Here is a 25183-nt window from a genome sequence, read left to right as displayed (position 1 = left end):
CCGCATCAAAGCCGCCACTAACACATCTGGATTCCGGTGACCGGCGTTCACCGTATCCGAGGAATCGAGGGTCTGTCCCGACCATTTTATATAGAGATTAAGTAACAACAGTAATAATATTTTTTTTAAGAAAAAGAAGAATCTGATTATAAATTTGTTAGTAAAATAGTGTTGTACTTCAAGCAGTACTCATTCCAACGAAAAAGAAACATTGCAGTACTCAAAGTAAAGCAGTACACTTGTCCTACCATAAACTCGTTAGCTTACGGAATTTGTTAAAATTTTGGAAATAAAAAATATTGTTATTCGAGTTTATTTGATTTATATTCCAGGCTAATTAAATGGGTTTCGAGGAATAATATCTATTACTATATATATATATATATATATATATATATATTATGTTTTATTATTTTAGTATTAATAAATATTAATTCATAATTCCCTCTCTAAAAATAGAAAGTTCATAGTAAAATCCAGTTATTATGGATCTATGCTTTCAATCGTTCCCACGGTTTAATCAACTAATTTGTACTACTCGTAGTACTACGTGTAAATTGAATGACAAATTGAATGACGTGGACAACAAACAAACTGATTAAGGTATTTGATTTGAGAGTGGATTTTGAATTAATGAATTTGAAAATCCATTGTTTATTAAATCTCTTGCTTGGAATAACATGAAATTTCAAAGTCAAATTTTAAATCAATTGATTAGTTGCTTGGCTAAAATTTTTAATAATTTCAAAAAATAAAAAAGTTTAATATATTATTCTTTATTCTTTATATATTTTGAAATTAAAATTAATATTATGATCACAAATTAATCATGTTAAAATTTAAAATAATATAAATTTAAATTTTATTTATTTTAATTAGATTAAATACTAAATTTACATAAATAAACTTTAAATAAAATATTTATGTTTTTCTAAAAAAAACAATTATATAACTTATTATAATATTAAGCTTCAATTTCTTTTGCATCATATTAGTAACATAAAAATATATTTTTCATACAATAACTCTACAATAAAATCAAATTTTAGTAACATATATTAAGAAAAATTTTTTTTTGAGGAAATTAATCAAAAAAATTATATTAACACATATCAAATATTCAAAAAAGAAAATACAGAGGTGGACTGAATTTACTGGTAAAAAGCATCTTGAAACACAATCTGTTTCTTTCGTCACATTTTTCAAGAAAATGCTGGAAAAGAACTGCAAAAATCCTCTTTTCTGAACTCTGGAATTCAAGAATCTTGGTACCCTTTTTGAAGCAACATAGCATTGCCATTCTCCGTAGGTAGAATCCCCAGAAACTCCACCCCATTTCTGCTTAAAATGCTTCTCCCAAAAATGATCACTTGTACATTTTTCTCTCAAAAACCAGCAAACCCTTGCCATGCTACACAGTTCTAAAGGATTAAGCTTGTCAAGAATGGAGTCTAAAGCCAAATCAGGAAAATCCGGTAAAGAGAACTCTTTTTTCTCTTCAAGAATCTCTATTTTTGGCCTCATAATCTCGTGGGTGCAAGGAAACGTTCTAGGGATTTTGAAAGAAGGGGTAAAAAAACATTCCTTTGGTAAATAATGGCACAAAAATGCTGCATAAAAACGTGAAAAATTCCCATATTCTGGAGTCAATCTTCGAAAGGAGAAGAAAAGAGAAGCAAGAAATCAAGAAAAGCAGCATTTTTAAGTCAGCTTAGCCCAAAGGATGTCAAGTTCACGAAGCAACCCAAGTTTACATGTCGAAACAGCTGCAGAAAGCAAGAAAAGCTTATATTGCAGACGAAAATCTGCATGAAGAAAAAAGCAAGAAACAAGGGATATATTTATAACTTTAGAGGGGTGATTGTGTTTTTTTTTCCTTTCAGATTTATATGTATAAATTGGCGGAGCAATCGAGTGGGATAGTAACTTATAAAGCTATTTATTTATTAAATTAATAGAGAAAGATAGAAATATGGACAACCAAAACTACAAGTTTTGATTGTTGGGAGTTACAACGCCCTGAACAAGAAACCATTGTTCATTTGCTGCTTCTTAAAATCCATATCAAAGCTTTGTGACTACTCTTTGATGGAAAGCTCTGTATTGAATTATCAAAGCTCAATTAATCTTGTTCACGTATACAAGAAATATTCAAATCCACATGTAAGCATGCAAAAGAAAATCTTAACGAACAGCAAAAAAAAAAAAAAAAACATAATACACGAACAAAATGAATCACCATAGGACCACGAAACAACAAGAATCATGACTAGAGAATTTTTGAGCTCGCATAGAAACATACCAATTAACCAACTTTGTATTAAAAAGAATCTCTTCCAAATGCAAGAAACAGTCCACCTTCGTCTCCACAAAGTGATTAAGGAAACGAAGCCCACAACATTAAATCCAAGAAAAGAACAACTCCCATTTTTTTCACACTTTTTCTGCACTTTTACACCAAATTTCCCACAATCGGCAAGATATCGACACAAGAAACGAAGGGAAAGGAGAGTGACGATGAACTGACAAAGGAACTCGAAACAAAGGGAAAAAAAACGAGAACTGGGAATTCAGAGAGGCCAAAAAAACACCCTCCGAATTTCCTCCTTCAATCCATTTTTCCAGATTTCAAACATGGCATAAAGTAAGTCGCTTCTCAGGAGTACAAAATTCTCAGTAGTACCTAATTTCTTGTACATAAGTATGAATTGACCCTAACGTATCAAAGCTTAAGAAATAGTGAGATTTTGAGTGAAGAAATATCTACTGAGGGGGAAATTAGTAGTACCTACATTTCTTGTGCCTAAATCCCCTCCCATTCCTGCATCTGAGGTGAGAGGCGCCGCGCGAAGATGATGAGAGGCACCGTCGTGAAGAAGATGAGGCCGCCGGAAGAAGAAACGAAAGAAGGGAGGAAGCTGATAAGATGTCAAATGAACGGACGAAATAAAGGATTCAAATCCGTTAAGTTTTAGGTATAAATCAACGGGCCATAACCAACAGATTTAAAATATCAATCTATGGGCTACCCAAACAGATGGAGTGGATTTGGGCTACGGATTTGAAATCCAAATTAGCCCAAATCCACCCATTCAAGCAGGGCCTAAATGTAATTGAATTTTTTTTTAAAAAAAGTGAATTTCAATTTTTTTTTAAAATAAATTTATTTCAGTTTTCCGTATTCCAGAGAATCTTCTTAGTTAGTAAGATTAATCTTCAAAGATTTTAAAGAGCTATCCGAGTTGGTGAAATATGTGAGTGTTTGATCAATAGTCAAGAATTCAATTCTTTCTACTAACATTTTTCTTGAGTTAACCTGTCGTACTAAATTTACTCAGTATAGTTTACCTGACTTGTTTGATTTGCAGGCTATTACATTAACACGAAATTTATTAAAACGCACTGAAAAATAACAATGACAGGTTACTTGTCAAAAAAAAAAATCCACATATGTATATTGTTAATTAAAAGTAAATCTACTGAGGACATGTTTGTATAAGAAAAAAGTCCATAAATATTGATGTAACAATTCCAACTTTCCCTCTCCTTAATTTTCTTTTTTGCAATACATTCTTTTCTCGTAACATTTTGATCCATTACCCGAACAATAAAAATGATATAATACTCAATGTGGGTTTTTATTGAAAGTTGAAACTGTTATATTTCAATATATTTTTTTAATTACAAAAGTGGAGGGAATAATTCGAACTCGAGTTTTGATTAATTGGTGGACAGATGAGACCAATTAGACTACAAGTCGGTCTCGATATATTTTGATATTTATTATGTTTTATATATATATATATATATATATATATATATATATATATGTTTTGAAAATTATAATAAAAATCAAAGCACAACTACAAAAGCATGACGAACTAGGTCCATTTGAAATTATTTTGGATTTTGATATGGATAGCTTTCCTTGGGCTTTCTCTGGCCCATTATTTCAAACTAAGCACATGTTATTTCTGGTACAAAAGCCGACAAACAAATACTAAACTTTCCAAGTAATTGGCCCATCCCAAACACACGTGAAACACAAGATATCAAACATAAATTTCGAAAATGGGCATATTAAAAAACAACGGGGAAATATTTTACTAAATGTCTTTGGTGAAAATAAATCGTAATATTTGAGTTGCTTCCAAAAGTGTATATGGGTTATTATTATTTAAAAAATTAAGTTTGGCCAAAGTCATTTTGCTACCTATCCCACATTCAAATATATTTTTTTTAAAAAAAACAAATTTCAACCAAATGAGATTCATTGCAATTAAATGCAACCTGATTTCACTATCTTCTAATCCTCATGATATATAATTTGCTACAAGAGGTGTTGCATTGAAAAAATGGACAAATCATGCTATTTAAATAATTTTCTCTAAAATACTTGCAGTTATTTACCATCCCAAAATTAAACAAAATAAATTATCCAAGCATATGAAATAGGGTAAATTGCATATATCACCCTTGTGAAATCCCGTGTTAGCTAATAACCCCCTGTGAAAATTTTTAAGCTAATAACCCCCTGTGATTCTATATTTGTAGCATACACACCCCTTCTGGCTAAAAAATAACGAAAATGCCCTTGACTTTTATGAACTATTTAATTTATCATTTATTTTATGTAGGGGTATTTTCGTCATTTTTAGCTGAAAAGGGTGTGTATGCTACAAATCTAGAATCACAGGAGGTTATTAGCTTAAAATTTTTTTACAGGGGGTTATTAGCTAACACAAGATTTCACAAGGGTGATATATGGATAAAATAGTGAGTCTATATGTAAATAACTGCAAGTATTTTAGAGAAAATTATTTAAATTGCATTGTTAGGTAGTAGTTCGTATCTTTTTTTAAATTGCATTGTTAGACTTTATATTTTCATAAGAGGATCTTAACTTCATATCAAATTATAATAATTGTTGTAAAACATATCCAAATCCATATTGGCGATCGAATTTATTTGGATGATGTCTTCCACAAACAAATCTTCATTTAATTCTTTATGAGATCAATCTCACGTTAATCTTGTATAGAATATCTTAACTCTATCTTGAATGAGGAAAAAAAATGACGATCAATTAATGTATTTATAAATTTGGTATGAGGACTACAACCTTTCAACGTGTCCCTTCAATGTACCGTTTCAAATAGTCCATTGGTGACACTCTTTCATTAAAATCCCATCAATCTTAATATATAGTTTCTTACACATTAAATTTCATGCATAAATATAAATATTAGAGTCAACTTTATAAACATGCACTTATATGTAAGCCCATTATACTATATAGAAAAAAAAAATTCTAACCCACTTGGACATCAAGACGAAGAATTTATTGTTTTAACATGAGTTCGAACTCATATCCCTCGTTAATTAATTAAGAGATTTTTTTTATGTATGGTCCAATTAATTAATGGCCCACTAGAGGCATATATCAATTCTTCCTGTTTATTTAAGTTGACTGGAGTTCGGCCAACTGATCAAGTGTTGGATCTGTTTTATGTTTGCCAATCAAATTAACATAAAATTACAATTAATTCATTTTACATTTTTCTTGCATCATCATCAGAATTTTACTAAATTAATCTGAAACGTTGTCATTAGAAAATTTCCATCTTTTACATCATACAAAAACATACCGCGTGCACATCGGCGGTCGGCCCAGGAACAATTTCAAATTTTTAAATAGCATAGAATAATTGAATCAAAAAAAGAAAAAAATATTACGTGGCTGATGCATGTCATATGTGTTGCGCATGAAAAATATTTATTACGATAATGTATAAACAAATATATAGTTTAATGTCTGCATTTAATAAAAAAATACATACATTAACTAAGTCTTGGAAACGCACATTAATTTTTTAATGAATTAAATATGGATAAAATAGTGAGTCTATATATGTAAATTTTTTTCCCAATAATGATTTTCTTAATATAGGTGTGGAAAACAAATACATTTATAATTTTTTTAGTGGATTGAGTAACATTTTTTTGGGATAGAAAAAGATGAGGGGATTGAAGAGATATAAAACACGCTCGAAGAGTGAAACCAGATATGGGTGTTCATCGGTTGATTCGGTTTTAATTTGTCTAATTTTGGTTCGGTTTTCCGATTTTCGGTTTATAAAAAATGTAATCCAAAGTCAAACCATTTTAATTTGGTTCGGTTCGCTTTTTGTACTATAATGGACCGGTTTATATGGTTCGGTTTTGTCGGTTTGATCATTAATAATGCATAACATAATAAAAAAAACATAAATTTCATTCAACATGTAATTTAAATACCCCAAAACACAACTTAAATTTATAGTCATAGAGTGAAAAAACAAAAAAATAACAAATAATATAAGGACAAACATCCAACCACAGTCTTATAATATTTTAAAAAAACAAAACAAATTTTGCTACTGTTATTCCGATTTTGATAGAATTATTAAAATTAATAATATAAATACATTGTAAAATATAATATATTTTTTACATGATTTCTTAGTAAAAAAATTTAAATGACTTACATAAACAACAATCAACTAAAAATTATATAAACAACAATCAATTAATCAACTATAAATTATATAAACAACAACAATAAATAAATAAAAAATAATCAATTAAAAATTATTCAAAATGATTATTCATTCACTAAATATCATTTTATAACATATATAAATTTATAATGTAAATATAAAATATAAATAAAATTATTAATCTAATTCAATTTCGGTTTTTTTGGTCGGTTCGATTTTGACATATATAATCCAAAATCGAACCAAATAAACTTCGGTTTTAATATTTATATCCGAATTACAAAATACGATTTTCGGTTCGGTTCGGTCTTTGCTTTTTTCGGTTTGGATTTTCGATTTTTTTGGTTTTATCCGGAATATGAACACCCCTAAAATCAGAGGATTTTTTTTTTGTTTTTTTTTGTTTTAGAGAGATGCTCCAACTTTAATTAATTAAATAATAATAATAATAATGGTGTGGATGTTATCTTTGTAATTAATTTTCAAATTGAGGAAGCTAAATAATTACAATTAGTGGTAGTACTAACATTAATAACAATAACAATAATAATTTATTGTACGGATGCTATGGGCTATGATAGGAGAGTGAAATTTCTTTCAAAAAATAAAAATAAAGAGAGCGAAACTCGTGGGAAAAAACAGAGAGAAGTAGCTGTCCCAACTTTAATTAATTAAATAATGATAGCACGGATGTCATAAATAGAAAGGGTGAAACCGGTGGAAATTATTATTAATAATAATAATATAATAGAATGAGCCTACTCCGTACATGTCGTGATATATATAAAGATGATTACAAATTGAATTATTACAAAGTGAATTTGTAATTATAATATCCATTAATTTTATAATTTGGAAATTTTTTTCCAAAAATGCATTTATATGATATGCAGTTTTTTGTAATTTCAAAAACACTTTGTAATCTAATATGTTAATCACATTGTACTTTCTTTAATAATGCTTTTAGAAAATGCATGTATAGTAGATTGAAATATAAAATATCGAGAAATTTGTAGGTGGAAACTCGACTAGTTTCATCCACACATGCTTAGCAAACGTACAACAAAAATGATTCGGATAATAATCCAAAAAGTTTATTCCAATATCAAACTAGTGAAGCAACACATGCAAGCCAAACATAGAGAAAACGATACAATTATTAATACACACGAAATAAAAACATGCAAGAGCACCAGTCGCATGCATGCATGGTGCCAACGAAATCTTATTCTCACATTACATACACATGAAGTCTTGAGGATAATTAAGTGGCCGATTTTGGAGGGTTCTCAATAATCTTGATACCACCAATGGTAACTCCAGGGCCCTTGTGCCTGGGCACCAAGGTCACAACAATGGAGTCATCATCTGCAATATCCATGTCCTCGTACAAATCCGTCAGCTTCAGCCGGATGGAGGAGGTGGCCGATGTGCTGTCCGTTTTGTGCGGCACCTGCGCGTATGTTCCTGCATAAGCAGCCTTGTCCAGCTCCCCTGGATTGTCGTCTTCATCGTTCACAAACACGTCGAACTTGAGGAATTTAGATGTGTCCACTGTTATGTTTTCCAATACCAGCAATTCGTCGGCTTTCCCTTTCTTGGTTTTGGAAACCTCGAACCTGACGACTTTGTCCAGCTTCAATGGAAACAATGTTTCCGCTTTCGGTGCCGTGGAGGCGAGTCTGGCGATCCTAGCCTTGGCAGTCTGGGGCGGAGGCCTGTAGTCCAGCCATGGGAGATCGATTCTCTCGTACTCGAATCCCAATTTCAGATTATCTAAACTGTCCTTCACAGTGACGCGAACAAGCTGTGCATTCTCATCGTAGAACACGAACGCGGCGTCGAGGAAATCAGGGTCTGTGATCTTCTTGTCTGGAACTTTGGCGCTGGGCAAGAAGTATTGCCAAAGAGTCCACATCCGGTCGACATTTGCATGATGGCAGTAAAATAAAGGGTCCCTGCCTGCTGAGTAGAAGTTACCCATGTCTTCTCCTAAGGTTTCTCTTGGATCTCCGACCCAAACGTGGACAGCAGTGTGAGAGCCACGCTCGGATGAACCAGGGCCTGGATCAGGTTGAGTTCCTTGTTGGTAAGGCTTGCCCATGAAATCAATGGCTTCAGAGTTACCACGAATCATCTCTGTTTGCATTATAGTCAGGTTGTTGGCCACAAGTTGAAGAGGGTCGGTGTTCCCAGTCATGCCAAGATCCACCACGGCGCCAGGTTTAGTATGGTCCTGGTTGCGTTTCGAGTCGTAGATAGCAGATTTTGGATCTACGAACATGGGAGGCATGGACATGCCTTTAGGATTGTCCCAGTTCCAGAATGGCAAGGCGAAAGTGGGATCATCTATGAGTTTTCCCAGGATTCTTTCGTAGAAATAAAGATACCACCTGTGAAAAGGAAAGAAAAGCCATGAGTTGTGGACTTGTAGTTTGATGGAGTCTTGGCCGGCTTGAAAATAAGCGGTGTTGCAGTAAGCGCAGTGAATGTTAGCTTGTTGCGTGAAGCTACGTGGGTCGTCCGCTGGGAGAGCCTTCATCCGCTCGATGGCTAAATTGTACTTGGAAATGTACTCGGGAGAAACTCTATGAGCAGATGGCCTCATTTTCAACTTGAGATCTGGAGGGATTTGGTAATCCTTGGGAAGCGAAGTCGGAGGGCAGCAAGGGATCGTTATCGCCGTAGTATCGGCCCCGGCACTACTCAAGCCACACTTGTCTAGTTCTGGCGGCTGAATGGGACTGGCTGAAGCGGACGGGGTAGGAACCAGGTTGGCTGCACCGTAGAGGCCGCCGAAACCCAGAAGTAACTTCCTTCTGTCCACCTTCCCGTCCACATTTTGGTTTTGGCCACCGTTTGCGGCGGCGGAGCAAGAAACTTGCAGGCGGTGGGTGCGCGTGGTGAAGTGGGATGGCATGGGGAAGACCCGACGGCGATTAATGTGGGAGCAAGAAGTAGAGTGGGTACTGCATGGAAGATGAAGAGAAGCCATGGCTTGGGATGGGGTTTATGAGCTCATGAGTTGCTTTATTTATAGAAGGGAAATGCTCACGTTGACTTATACATTGTGTAACAGACATGAAATTAAAAATTTATTTCTCCACTTGATTTGAAATTTTTTTTTTCAAAATACATTAAAGATATATATGTAAATTCAAATGCAACATATAACCCTGCGTGTATATGTAGCATCACCTTTTATAGAAACCAAACAAAGGGTGATGAGAATGAGAATAATTAATGGTCCAGTTAATTAAAAACTCTCAACTATAATAATAATATATAGTAAGATATATATATATATATATATAATATAATATAGGGGTGTTTTTGTTATTTTGATTCCATATTTGGTTAAACACACTCAATTTTTTTTACACTAAAAAATTAACGATTTTACCCTTTGTTTGGTTTTATTTTAATAAATTCATTCATAATTTAAATTCCTAAAGTAATTTATTTAGTTACTCAAAAATATAGTTTAATTTGTTAATCTATATTTATCTATTTATACCAATTATAAAAGTGTGAATCAAGGTCAAAGTTTTTCATTGTATCCTTGGTTAGTAAACATTTGATAAATTCTATGTGGATACTTTTGTAAAATCAATTATTATGATAAGGTCAAAATTGATAATGCGTGCATATTAGATAAGGTTACGGTTTCCAAAAATATTGAAACACCAAAATACTTTAGTTTTTATTTTTTTGTACATAAAGTGAACATACTTTTTTCTCAAAATTTTTTAATTAAATTAAATACTTATCCAGTTTCCTAAAATATTGAAACACCAAAATACTTTTGTTTTTATTTGTTTGTAGATGGAATGCCATATTTTTTCAATAAAAAAATCTTACTTATTTTAATTTGCGTAAAGACTTATTATATCATGAGTTCATAAATATAAAAAAAATCAGATTTTTAAATGTTATTAATGTATATATATATAAATTAAATTACACATTGGTGTTGAAATAAATCAATTCATGTGGAGTCAAGTTTTAATCCAAAACACAAATATCATATATTTAAAAGTTAAAATTTAAAAATTAACCATTTTCTCCTCAAAAAATCTAAAAAATATAACAATTATTTTATAAGATGATGTTACAATTAACGAAAAAATATTTTTATAAGAGTTGAAGATGAATATCTTCAATTGTTTTTAGCAAAATAATAATATTGATATTATTTAAATATTATTGAAGTTTGCTTAATCAATCTACTACGGGTTAGTTATTAAATAAAAAAAATTAAGAAGTTTAGAAAAATTATGGATGACACACCTCACATTAAATTAAAGATCCTTTAAACATTACATTGATGCAAATTTTCAATCAGATGAATAAATAAATAAAAATATGCAAAAAAACGATTGAAATAAAATATGAAATGTTAACATTTGCACTTAAAGACATTCAAAATTCAATCTAAAATTTTAGCAATGAGAGCATTGTAAGCAAAAAATATCAATAGATTTCGAAAAATGAGAAGTCAAAAAGAAAATAAGATGTCCAAAAAATACATTGATCGTTAACGATACTGACATACAAGTAATGAAAGATGATAACATACCAGAATGCAGATGATAATGATGAAATTATTGTTATTCTTTGCTAGTAAATATTTTTAGCATAAAAAAGAGATCGTTTGATTAAATAATAACGATAGAAAAAAACAAATGATTGATGAAGATAATATCACAAGAATTGTTATTAAAGATGATGATAATAATGATTATTTCATGAAGAATAAAAAACACATGATATGAAAAATCGTTAAAGAGAGAACAATCTCAAATATAAAATAAAAGAATATTTGATGCAATAATTTAAATTAAGGTTTAGAATGCATTATCTATACCAATTTTTTTTTCTTCCATAAATCAATATAGTGATCAACATATAACATATAAAATTACAAAATCATATTTAATATAATTTGATTCACATATCTCACTTATTAACAAATCAAAAATAAATCATACATAGATGAGATAGAAAATAAGACGAATTCATGGTACGAAACATGTCATAATTTCTCAAGATTAATAAAAAAATAAAAAACTCGATCGAGCTGTAATAATTACATAAGTTTCAATATCAATATTGTGTTAATGTAAAACTACAATAAACGTAATACTTATATTTATAAGCTTACATGAATTATTGATAATGTCTTATTCTAAACTGTTAATATGAATGTAAAATAATCATGACCGTAAACAATACAAACATTGAAACTGCAAGTATTATATTATTAAAAAATATTACAAATATTTTTATTTATTGCAATGTCAAAGATTATATTGATTACATCACTAAGATATGTAATAGTTTTTTTTTCAAAAAAATATATATTATTACCATGAAAATCATTTATTAACTACGTGTTAATATCTTTTTATCTTAATTAATTTATTTAAAAAAATTTATCGACAAAAAAGATATTTCCACGTGCATCTCACGTGACGTCTACTAATATCATTAAATATATAAAAAAACAACTGAAGTATTAAAAATTAACTGTTATTTTTATTTTGAACCTATTTTTTTATTTTTATAAACAATGATATTTCATTCTTATGATTTTAATTTTTTATTCGCCATATCTCCTTATTTTTATTGTAACTTAAATTTTTAAATTTTTAATTAATTATAATATATTATTAAACAGATAAAAATGCATTCATTAAATTTATAATGAATTAAAAAACAATTTAATGTATAAATTGTCAAATAGAGTTCAAATAATATATTTGTATCATAAAAATTATGTTGTTAATCATAGATAGATATATAAACAAATAAAAATTATAAAATAACATAGAAATATTAATTTTAGCTTTAAATTTAAGATATATTTTTTATTTTATACTAAACTTTGATATATTTGTGATTAAATCAAAATTTTCACGTCCAATATAATTTTTTTGACAAAAATTGATTAATATTTGTATATCATACTAAAATTTGAGATAAAATATAAATAATATTAAATTTTAATATCAAAAAATATTTGTTATCAAAAGAAAATATTTATTATTTAAGAAAATTTTCCAAATTTGTAATTTTTATTTCTTTCAATCTGATGATGTATAATTACTTTTGTTTATTTTTATTTAAGTAATTCAAATGCTCATACTTGTTAATTTTTATCATTAAATATTAAAATTTTAGTAGTTAACAACAAACTTATTATATTTGAGTTTTTTTAGGATAAAACAAAATCTATTATATGAGAAAAGATATTATAAGGGTATATTGGTCTAATATTATATTAATTATTTAAGATGAAGTATTATCAACACATTTTGGAATGTGAATAACACTCCCATATATATATATATGTGTGTGTGTGTGTGTGTGATAATTTGTTTAGTCCATCAATTTTTTTATTTATTGGTTTAGTCAATTAAATTTTTAAATTTGATTTTGATACATTAACTTTTACTTTTTTGACTATTTTGATCTATTGCTTATGTGTCATCGAAAGATGCTGATGTGATATCGAAAAATGCTGACATGTCAAATTGTCTTGTCAGCAATTGGACCAAAATAACCGAAATTAAAAGTTATTGTACCACAACCAAACTTTGAAAAGTTAATGAACATAAACCAATAAATAAACAATTTGATCATGAACCAAAAAACTCATTTTTCCTATATATATAAATGAATTTTATAAAGAAATAATATAGAATGATATTTGAATTAGTAACAAGGCTCAACAAAAAGTTGTTTTTGGGTTTATGATTGTGTGCAAATGTTCATGTATGCAGTCATGTCGTTGTAGATTTTAATTTTTGACGTGTTAGTGACATGATTATGTGAAATATAGGTCTCGCGACGAATTTGAGTTTATAAGTTTATGATTGTGGTTAACCTTATCTGTCTAAAATATATTTGCTCTATTAATGATTTAACATATGGCTGCAAAATATTAAATCTACCGAGGCACAAGCTAGTAATTAAATTCCTTTTCTTTGTAAATAGTAAATTGGTTATTTCTAGGTATATATTTCTATCACAAATCCTTAAAAAGATTCAAAATAACCTTGTATTAACTAATAATAGTAGTAATAATTATAATTAATAATAAATTATGTGAGATATCATCTCTGAAAGTGGTTAATGTTAATATGCGATATGAATTCATGAATAATTTTATATATGTATTGATTTCATTCCAAAAAATAATTACAATAACAAACAATTATACAAAACATAATGTATGTAAGTAACTCAGCTACCAGCCTGATCGACCACATTTACACATCATTTATTTTGCTAGACTAAAATTATATTTATTAGAAAATATTTGATCGACACCATCGATATTAAAATTATGAACAGGGACGGAGCCACCCCAAAGGATGGGGTGGGCTCCGGCCCTGGTCATTTTGGTTTTTTTTATTTTTATTTTTTATTGGGTTTCAACCCTAGTTAAATTTTTTTTTTGGATCTTTAGCCAATTGAATTTATGTAGCCCATTAATTTAATTAGCACATTAAATTTTTTTATCTCATTAAATTTAATTAGCACATTAAAAATAACATTCATGATTAAACGATTTCTCTATTTCTCTCTCATCTCAAAATTGGTTAATAACTATGATAGTTAAATTTAAATATCTTCCTAATGACGAAGTTTATTGTTGAAAATTTGTTACTTTTTAAGTTTATTTGTTTGGATAAGTCAATTTTATTTATGCTGATATATTTTGTTAAATTCTTAAACTATTATTGAGATTATGTTTGTGTTTTGCATTTATTTGTGTTGCCATCGATTTATAGCTTGTATATTGGTTGTGTCTTATTACTTGTATTGTTCAAGAAAATGGTTTCCAGAATTTTTTTTTCATCTTGAATTTTTTTTTTCTTTTTTGTTGTGTTTTTTGGGACTTTATTGTTACATGTTGGATGTATAAATTTTTTTTAAAAATTAATTATATATTTATTTCGTAATAAGCTGATTTTTCTAACGAAAGTACAATGACGACGAACAACCCATCAAAAAGCAGTCAGCCTAGGGTCAAAATTTTTTTTAGCTACATCCCTGATTATGAATGATAAAATATTATATATATGAAAGCTTTTGGAGCCTGAGATTATATCAACAGAGACGGAGATGTTGATACGAATTTGAGAAGTTCTCTTGAAAAAGAATCATGTATCCATTAAACTATTTATAATGGTTGTAATATTTATTTGATATAGATAATGACACTATAATTTGTCGACTAATTCGATAATTTACCCATTATTCATATCCCAAAATAAAATTTAACTCCCTTTAAAATTGATGAGGTGTGGACGTACACCTACCGGCCATAACTTTCCCACCTAATTTCGAATCATTGGTGAGTCACTTATATAAAGAGTCCAAGCATGTTTTTCATACGTTGCTCCAATGATTTATAGCTTTTCATCTTGTTTTTCTGATCCATTTATAATAAAATCTACCACATAACAATAAATATAATTGAGATAATATAATTATTTTTTTACAGGAAAAAAAATCACGTCTTAACGTAATCAATGCCATTTGATGGTCTGAAATGTGAGAATCTCAAATTTCAGTAGAATGAATTTGAAGTAAACTGATTGATTGGAGGTAGACTGAAAACATGATAAAATGAATTTGAAGTAAATTGAGTTGACCAAATTGACCAAGATAAGTTCATTAAGCTAGATTGAAATTCAGCAGCTTCAAACTCATAAGTGAAGCTTTAACTCAGAATAATGGCAATTAAAGGCATTAAAAAAGGATCTTAACAGTCATAATCTTCCATTTAAATAGCATTCGGATGTCTGATATTGAGTCCACGAAATTCTGAGTATTCTACCTATAGAATGAGTAAGGAATTCAGTTTAAGCAGAAGCTGTCAGTTGAGAAGGCCAGTTGAGCAACCGAAATTATTTAGCAAATTTACAGTAAGTGAACTTTCGGTTTTTAAGCAAATTCCATGAATAAGATTCTATTCCAGCAAATTATAATGCATGATAATTGTCTGAACTTCTGAAATCTCTGATTTTGTTATTGCACTGATACTTGTGAATTAGTGGTAGGAATATATATTCTGAACTTGTGTTTCTGTTTCTGTTCTGATTCCTCACCTTTTAGAAGATAAACATATGAGAGTTAGTACCAGTAAGCCACGAAATTCAATAAATTAAATCGGTGCATGTCCTGAATTCTGTTTTCTGAAAATATAACAATGTTCAGTTCTGTTCTGTATGAATGCATAAGTCTAAAAATGTTTATGTGCGGGATATTCCTCCATTTACTGAGTGACAACCATATCACTCACCCACCGAATCACCCATCTCAAATAAGAACGAAGAAGAGCTCAATGATGATGAACAAATTCGGTTCTGGGGTTGGTGAAGAAGACCCACAAACTGTTGATGTTTAGTTTCTGTCTAGTTCATGCTTCAATCACTTATAATTAGCCGCTACATATGTATTTTGTTATTTTTCAGTTAAGAAATGTAAAGACAAGATATATTAGAGATTATGAAAACCTTGTGATTTCAGTTTATGAATGAAAGACTGATATTTTTTTGAAAATTTATATTCCGATGCTTGTTATTTGATGTGAACACGTTAAATAATGTCGAAGGCAACTAGACCTATTTTCGGAGCGTGATATTGAAGTGGTATCAGAGCCCAGCCAGGTTTCATAAACTGGTAGGGAACAAACTTTCGAACTTAGTAGAAGAACTAAGGGAAACTGAGTAGGTGAATCCAGAAGGAAACTTAAACCAGTTGGTTTAGAAAACTGAGATAGTTGCGTGAATTTCAGTATAATTTTTTTTTAAAACTAACTGATGACGCAAGATTAGTTTACGAGAGGTAAATTGATGGCACAAATACAATTTATTACCAGGTAAACTGATGGCGTAAGTAGAGCTGGGATATCATACCAAAATACCAAATTATTGGGATACCGTACCTTTCAATATAAAGATGTTTTTTTGGTATATCGAATTTTTTTTCGATCTCTGTACGGTATCAATATGGATTCTTTTCATACCAAAATTTAAGAATTTTGGTATGAGTGTCGGTATGAATTTTTTTCATACCGGTTTTTTTGATACGCTATACCGAAAACCCACCCCTAGGCGTAAGAACAGTTTGGGGTAATCTAATATTACTTGAGAAGTTTAGGGGTAAACTGATGCAAAGAGCAGTTCGAGTAAGCTCATAGACTGGTGGTACATAATCAGTTTAGTACCAATTAAATTGATTTCAGGTAGACTGATGATATAAGATCAGCCTAGTATGCCAGTTTAGTATAACAGTTTGACAACTATGAAGTTGGAGGTGATTGTCGCGTAAATTTCAAATGGCCATAAATTTTGATCCAGGAGGTGCAATATATCAATGAAAACTTCTTTTCGATACGCATTGTCCTACTACCATTCTATCGTAGTAGCGGCAAAAACAAACCCAAAATTCCATCGTTTAGATATAGATATCATCGATTTCATGAAAATTTTTCAGTTTTCCCAAACTTTGAGGATTTTTCATTTTCACACCTCTTGGTATTTTTGCACTAAATTTGGAACATTTCTTAATCATACATTCAAAAAATTTTAGAAAAATTTTCAAGTCTTTCTGATGTATAAATCACATAGCTGATTTTTCCCTCATTTAGTACTAAAAGTTAAATGATTAGTTAAATTGGCAACTATCACTTGTTTATGCTACTCTTGATTAGTTGATTTTTTAATTCTTGGAGAGTTTTTTTATTCATTTCAGTTGAGTTTGCATATGCAACATGAACTAATTTACATCTGCATTATCTTCTTAGGAATTAGAAATAACAAGCAAATCTACCCAAATCAGAGAGCTAGAACGCATAGTGGAGCAACTTAGGGGTTTCAATGTCAATTTGCAAACCAACTACTAGATTCTGTGTTAACAATAAGAGCACTTAAATATGGATGTTGAACATTTAGTTTATTACCTTAATGAGGAAAAGAAGAAAAATCAGGAAACCAAGGCCGAGTTAGAAGCTTTAAAAGTAGAAAAGAAGCAGCTAGATGATCAAGTCTTAGACCTCCATCTCACAGTTGGAATGTTGAATGAGCAAAAATTACTGCTTGAGGATCACTCTGAGCATTTGGAAGCAATGGTAGACCACTTGCAACCATTAGTTCCAGTTTTGGAAGAAAAGGATTCGGAGGAAGATCCCAAAGAAGCAGAAAAAGATCTCATGGACTTAGGATTATGAGAGGTTATAAACTAGACTGAATTACAAATAAAATTGTAATAAGGATTATTCCACATTCTTCTCATATTCTGAAATTCTAATGTAATTGCATTTTATTTGGAAATCAATAAAAAGATTTTTTATCCATTGATTTAATATTTTGAGATGCGAGCAAATACTTGATCTTTTCTTTTCAAAACATCTGTATCAAACCATGCCTTAACAACTTTTCACTTTTGTAGGAAATAGCAGATTTAACACCAAGAAACAACCACAACCCTCTTTAAAATCGCCACCGCAACAATAATGACAAAAATAATCCACCACCACCACCACCCCACCACCACCTGGTAGAATCAGCAACACTGCATAGGTTAATAAATCCAAATGCCAACCGGCCACCTCCAACTCCAGTGCAAAAAAACATGACTAAGAAGCATTATGAGTCCCTCCGTAAAGTGAGAGTCCCAAACTTTGATGGGAGTTCAGATCCTGAAGTTGGAAAAAACTGGATGAAAGAGATAGAGAGTCATCTTTGATTGTTAGAGGTTCCACAATAATTCAAGGTGAAGTTATCACACCTTTCTTGGTGGATAAAATAGCCAAATGGTGGGAAGGTGTATAACCAGGTATTTTAGGAATGGGACCAATCACTTGGCAAATGTTCCGTGAAGCATTTCTAAAGTAGTACTTCCCAACATGTGTTCGAGTACAGAAGCTGGCTGAGTTTGAAAGTTTAGTGCAAACATAAAAATGTCGGTAGTTGAGTATTCATCCAAGTTCCATGACTTAGGAACATACTCTCCAATGATCATGACAGATGAAGCTTTGAGGATGCATCGCTTTAAAAATGGTTTGAATAGCAGGATCCAATCTACTCTTGCTATTATTGAACCCAACAGCTTTGATGAATTAATGGGATCGGCCATCAGGGCAGAGAATGACATCAAGAGGCGGGAAGGCGAGAAAAAAACTGAAGCGTTCAATGATTAACAGTACACAGCCACCACCAGAGCAACATGTCAAAAGAGCCAAGTATTCAATCTACCCGATATCTAGTAGCCAAAACAAGCGTAACCAGTCCACACCTCCAAGTAAGGATAGACCAAAATGTACAACTTGTGGATTCAGTCACCGAGGAGAATGTCGTAAGAACACGAGAGCCTATTTTTGTTGTGGAAAACTAGATCACCGCATTACTCAGTGTCGTCTCCCCGATCCAAATGATGTTGCAACTATGGGCACACCTGTGAAACCATGGATTTTTTTACGGGTACAAGATATTAAAATCTTGATTTTTATTGATTATCTTGAAGGTGATTATACCATGATAAATTAATATCAAGAATATTAGATTTTGGAAGTCTTCATATGAAGTAAAATATATAAAAGATAAGTAGATTAGACATAATTTAGAAGGAATAAAATCTTGGAGATATAATCATATTAAAATTTTGAAACCTAGATATTCAAGTTGATCTTGACTATTATTGGTGCCTATAAATAGACTCTCAATATAGTGACTCAACCCAAATCCACTACTAATCAAAGATTTTAATCTTAATTAATCATGCAATTAACACTCATCAAAAAGTCGTTGCGAAAAGCTTAAATAAATGCTGACAGATAGAATACAACCGGTTAAATAAGTCCAATATTAAAACCCAATAAATTTCAATAAACACATAAATCCGAATAGCTAACCCCTTTATTACTTTGGTCTCTGAATTTTCCAAGTCTTTGGGCACGTTACCTGCACCTGTACTTGCCCCATCAAATGGAGTGTCCAGACAACACAAATATACTAGATGTGAGCGCTAAAGCTCAATACGCTAGTACAGGCAAACATACAAATATGATGCATGAAAATGATATGATTGGGTGTCCATATCTGGCATATACTGTATGAAAACTGCTCAGACTGGCGCATAGGACATGAGCTGTAGCCTTGGGAATCAAACCGCTGGACCCAACCACTCATTCTTAACCGGACGTGGACCACAAAGTTCCTGGATGTCAGTGTTGGCTAGACCTACGGGCCCTCGACATCAATCATCCAAAATAGGGCTGGGCGACCATATACTAGCTCATCTCAAAAGATGTACTGACACAATATGATATTGAAATGCCGCAAAATAATCCATGCAATAACATGAAAAACATGACACATAAATGCAACATATAAATATGCATGTCTTCTGGCAATCTCAGCCAGTATTTATGTACCTTACTAAGGCAGCTCCTAGAGCATCTACCTAGGTTCCAAGTATACTATGCAATACTACAAGGCAAAAACCCATGCATCATCTAAAAGAATTAATTAAACTATAACATAATCCTTAATAATCCTAGGAGACCAAAGTTATATTTGCTTCGTCATCATCCCGCTGATGATGATTACCCCACAAATTGGGCACCCCTCCGAAATAGCTCCGCTATTGCTCCGGACACTATCCGTTATTTTAAAATTACTGCCTACTCCCAAATATTTGAAAAGATTACCCAAAATCCCTTAAAAGAGCTAACAGGGGAGAGGAGAGGAAACTCTGAACAATTGAAAATGAGCGATCTCGCCCATATTTATAGGCATAAATCGGAACGTCCGATCCTTATGTGTTCATGCACGTGTCGATCCATTTCCATGCAAATCGGACATCTGTTCCGAGTAAAGATCGGAACGTCCAATCTAATCTTTGGAGCGTTCGAAGTCCCATCCATGACATAAGTAATGACGTCATCTTGCTGATCTCAATGATGACATAAGCCCTAGCCAGATCGAAGCAATCGATCACCACTTCGGAGCATCCGATCTGATCGGATGGTCCGTTCTCAATATCGGATCGTCCGATCCATTTGATCCTTTGAGCTATTTTTGAAGGTCCAAAATCTGATTTTAAATCTTATAATTCCATTAGGAAATCTCTTGATCATCTTTAACTTAATTATCAATATGCTTAACACTTAATCACCTTATTCCGGATATGGGTTACAATATTCTACCCCCTTAAAAATATTTTGTCCCAAAAGCTAGGGAATATTTGAGAATGTATCTCGTCCCCCGATTATCACTTTAACGGTAAGTTTGGATTCAAAAGATCTGATCAAATACTTTTCGACAATTCATACCTGGTAACACCTGCATGGTATGTATCTTGCTGAACCATGTCCTACATGTGCACACCCATAAGTCTGGTTCTTGATGATGCTGAATTTGCTGCATTAATTGAAAAGGTCGAAATTGGCACCAATGTATCCCAAACCTGATACATCTTCTGTCCTTATATAGAATCTTTAAGTATTCTTTAATCGAGCAGACACTCTCAATACCATATCTCACAACTAGAGATATCCTGCACAATAATATTGGTTTGTTATGATAGCCCCACACAATCATGTCAAACTAGATGTATTTATCGGAAGAAAACATCTTGATGATCTCAATGCATTGTTATCATTATCTTGGAACACTTACTTGTTCACAGTACTTGATTTCCATACCGAAATCAACCATTTCTATTGTTGATTGAATCGTACTATAGTTCACAAGTAACCAATGGGCATGGATCTCGCACCAATCTAACCACGATCGCGCTTGTCAACTTAAACATGAACAATTGCTTGCTCATATTAACTATATCCCAAGTGAATCTTACATTGACGAATCCAAGATGTAATCTAGCTGGCTCATGGCATTCGCTGTATCATTAACTAGATCTAACCATCTAGTAGTTCCCCAAACTCGCGGTGCAGAATACTCAAATTAAAAAAACACTTATCCCAACACTGTTTTGTTCACCAAAATTGAACCAGGTATCTCTCTGCAAGAGGATCCAACCGGCGCCAAGTTATATCTTAACTTAATTGTTGCAATAATCTCTAGACTAGAGTACCCTTCCTGTAACCTTCTGAAGCACGAATAACCTTACAAAGCAACACTGGGAACACAATCCACCACTTATAGTCTAGATCACAATTTGCGTCTCTCATTTTAACTCAACACGGTGCCCTGATGAGAACTGTAATGACTTGGCAACAATTTTTGTATGGTCAACTCTTTTTGGTCTAGAAAGCTATTTAGAGTCCATACGTTACATTGATATGAATCATATCTTCAGATGAACTACGCCATCCTGATCACAAGCTACATATCCATGACTCTCAGTAAATAGAATAACCAATTCCCTTGGCACTAGCCCAGTACCAATACTATCTCTAAAGGACTCAACTGTCATTGAACATCCTCCTGATATCTATACTCCCTGCCATGACTATGCACACATCGAGACTGAGGCAATCCTCCCCCATAATGCCAGACCGCAATCGAACGATCCTCCCAGAGTATACCAGCATAAGGTCATACTTACTATACCATCTCGGATCCCGACAGTCATCAAAACATGTTATAACTCATCCCTGAGTCTCTGATAAAAACCATCATCAGGTCAAACAAACTAGTCTAGGAAAAACTAATCCCAATCAGATCATGCAATTGCAGATCACTCATGACTGAAACACATCAGCTCTGACAAAGCTGTCTGAAATGACCAAGTCCCTCGATTAAATTCCAATCATTTATGGCACTATCACAACTCACCAACTTACCAATGCTCTTCTAGGAAAAACCAAGATTTAATTGTCCGAATCAATCTTCGCAATCACTTGACTGCTCATTAATCGAGATGAACAAACTTGATTTACCTTGATTTCGCACGAAATAATTTTGGCAATCCAGCTATCTTATAGATCGATCTCGATCAATTCTAATGTCTCAATAACACAACACATTAGGAAAACTGAAAGTTCAGTGACAGCAATTCTGCTAGACCCTGAACGTTAGGTCTCAGCTGTTGTCTCATCCCATTATCAAAACAACTGATGCTAATTCTGCTAATGCTCATCGAAATTGACAACAATAGTTGGATCACAATTCAAGGATAGACCTTGAAAATATTGCTGCAAACACCTAAGCCTGACAGTATGCGGCTATCAATCCTTGAAAACTGCCATTACCATCAACATGAACAACCATTACTCTCATCTTTACAAATTGAGTCCCCCATTGCTAATACCAAGTAATGTCCGGATCAAGTCTTTCCCTTTCCAACAAGGAATTATTATCCAAAAAACGTCCATTCTTAACACTGATAACCTTAGCAACACTATCGGACTAAGTCATGACCACCTGAGTCAAACCGTAATCATTCGTCACGATAATCAAAACTCAAATGCACTTGAATTTATTACCACTTTGAGGTATTATCAAGGACCAAACTTCTAAGTACACCGGCTCATAGTACCGTCCCAAGTACTTCTTGATTTACTTCATCCCAAATCAATCACTGATTGTAATAACTCATCAATCATGTCGATCCACTGCGGCTTGTGGTTATCCTGACAGTATCAACCAAATTTAGGCAGTCGCTCGCTAATTATTGGTCACAAAAAAATTACAGGACTCGATCAACAACTCCGATATTGCTATCATAAGTCTTCTAATCTCAATCACTTGGAATCACAAGATTCACACCGAATTATCATTCCTATCTCTGACGTAGTCAGACGATAGCTAAGGGTAATCTACTGACATCAATCCCGCACCATCCCAGACTTACTACGAACTTCTATGTCCACCCAACATGAACATCAAGACAAACTAAGCCAAAAAAAATTTCCCGATCCGACATCCTGAATCATTCTATCGCAAGAAATGTCGTACTCCCTTTTGGAATCCAATCGGTATTACAAAATAACCATTGACAGATGTCCGTCTACCTACTATAACTATTCATCTAGTGATATTCCAATATCAAAGGTCAAAACCTATTTGTTAAAATTGATCACTCGTCAAGGAAAATCCCTTCTAAGACTAATTCTGACAGCAGAATTCCAAAACCTGTATCTCTAACAAAAACAAGACTATAACTAAGTTTCAATACCACACTTGGTACCTTACCAACCCAAGGTCATATCCCGCGGTGACTGTTTCCAAATCCCTAGACTGAGATAGCCTCCCCACCACCCCTCCTAAAGCAAAATTCTCCCAAATAACACTGGCATAGGGTCGCGCCTTCTCACTTCTAATCTCTATCACAGTCCAAAACTCTTCGTATCACTTGACCTGGTATCCTGATGAAATATTCATAATCACATGGACGCCACCCAACAAGGTCAACAAAGCCAACGGTTCTAAGGAAAAACATCCTAGAATAATACTTCATGCTCCTGATGAATCACCTCATCCCTGGCACTACCCATAGTCAAATGACTAATGAGGTCATCTTAGGAAAACATCTAGAACCAGCCAATAGCAAACATGAAATTCCCAAAAGGTCAAATATCACTGATCCAAGTTTTGTACAATTTTTATTACAATCCCATGTAATATAAACATTTACAAAATCCAATTACATCAAAAGATGTCAAATATTATCCCGAAATAAACATATGTAATCATTTAACACTAATGATCCGATAATTACAACTGAAATACTGTTTGCAACAAAATACAGTATTAAAAAAACCCAAATACAACGAAAACCTTACAATCTGATTAATTTCGGAAATCTTTCATTTCGTCTTGTGATCTTGAACGTGAAGATTCTTGTCTGCTATACACACGAAAGCGTCTATACAAGCATGTCAGCAAACTTTTTCTTCACTAAATTCAAAACCTTGTATTGTCTTACCATACCTTCACGCATCACGTGAGGAATTCTCTAGTAAAACTCATGATAATCTCTCCAACTGAGTGTGGAAAATCTTTAGAGGAATGCTACACTGGCTGAACATAACAGATGCAAGCATTACGTGCGTCCCATCCATTAATTTGCCATTAGTACCTCTGCCATTTGGTATTCAATCCAAATCTAGGATGAATATAAGTAGAAATCCTGAAGGTGACTTTGGCGATGACGATCGTCATGTCCTCTAAGTACTTCGCAACCTCAGCATCCAATGCTTGTAAGGACACAATCTTTCTGTGCTGAAGTTGATTACTATGATTATATTCTTCATCATCTTTTATCACAGTTTCTACCATCAGTTATGGTCAACCTCCTACAAGAATAACCTGAGTCAGTCCCAATTACTAAACTTACGTCCCAAATCTTATTGCTTGCTCTGATACCAAAAATGTAGTGACCCAACCCGGATCCACTACTAATCAGAGATTTTAATCTTAATTAAGCAAGAAATTAACACTAATCAGAAATACGTTGCAAAAAGCTTTATTAAATGCTGACCGATAGAATACAACCGGTTAAATAAGTCCAATATTACAACCCAATAAATTTCAATAAACAAATAAATCCTAACATCTAACCTCGCTATTACTCTGGTCTCTGACTTTTTCATGTCTTTGGGCGCATTACCTGCAACTGTACCTGCATCGTTAAATGGGGTGTCCAGACAACACAAAAAT

The 25183-nt window shown here is 32.3% G+C and overlaps 1 protein-coding gene across 1 annotated transcript; it reads right to left on the bottom strand.

Annotated features, from left to right (window-relative positions):
• Positions 1 to 7597: 7597 nt before the first annotated feature.
• On the bottom strand, positions 7598 to 9534 carry LOC140891523 (polyphenol oxidase I, chloroplastic-like). Its single transcript, XM_073300048.1, has one exon. It carries the CDS (start codon positions 9532 to 9534, stop codon positions 7804 to 7806), a length of 1731 nt encoding a protein of 576 aa, XP_073156149.1. The 3' UTR covers positions 7598 to 7803.
• Positions 9535 to 25183: the final 15649 nt, after the last annotated feature.

This window comes from Henckelia pumila, chromosome 3, assembly GCF_033568475.1.
Source record: "Henckelia pumila isolate YLH828 chromosome 3, ASM3356847v2, whole genome shotgun sequence".
Lineage (NCBI taxonomy): Eukaryota > Viridiplantae > Streptophyta > Magnoliopsida > Lamiales > Gesneriaceae > Henckelia > Henckelia pumila.
Note: the sequence above shows the minus strand (reverse complement) of the source record. Positions and strands in the feature narration are given on the sequence as shown.

Coding starts and splice junctions, on each gene's coding strand:
- LOC140891523 (XM_073300048.1), bottom strand. CDS start 9,534: ATGGCTTCTCTTCATCTTCCATGCAGTACCCACTCTACTTCTTGCTCC.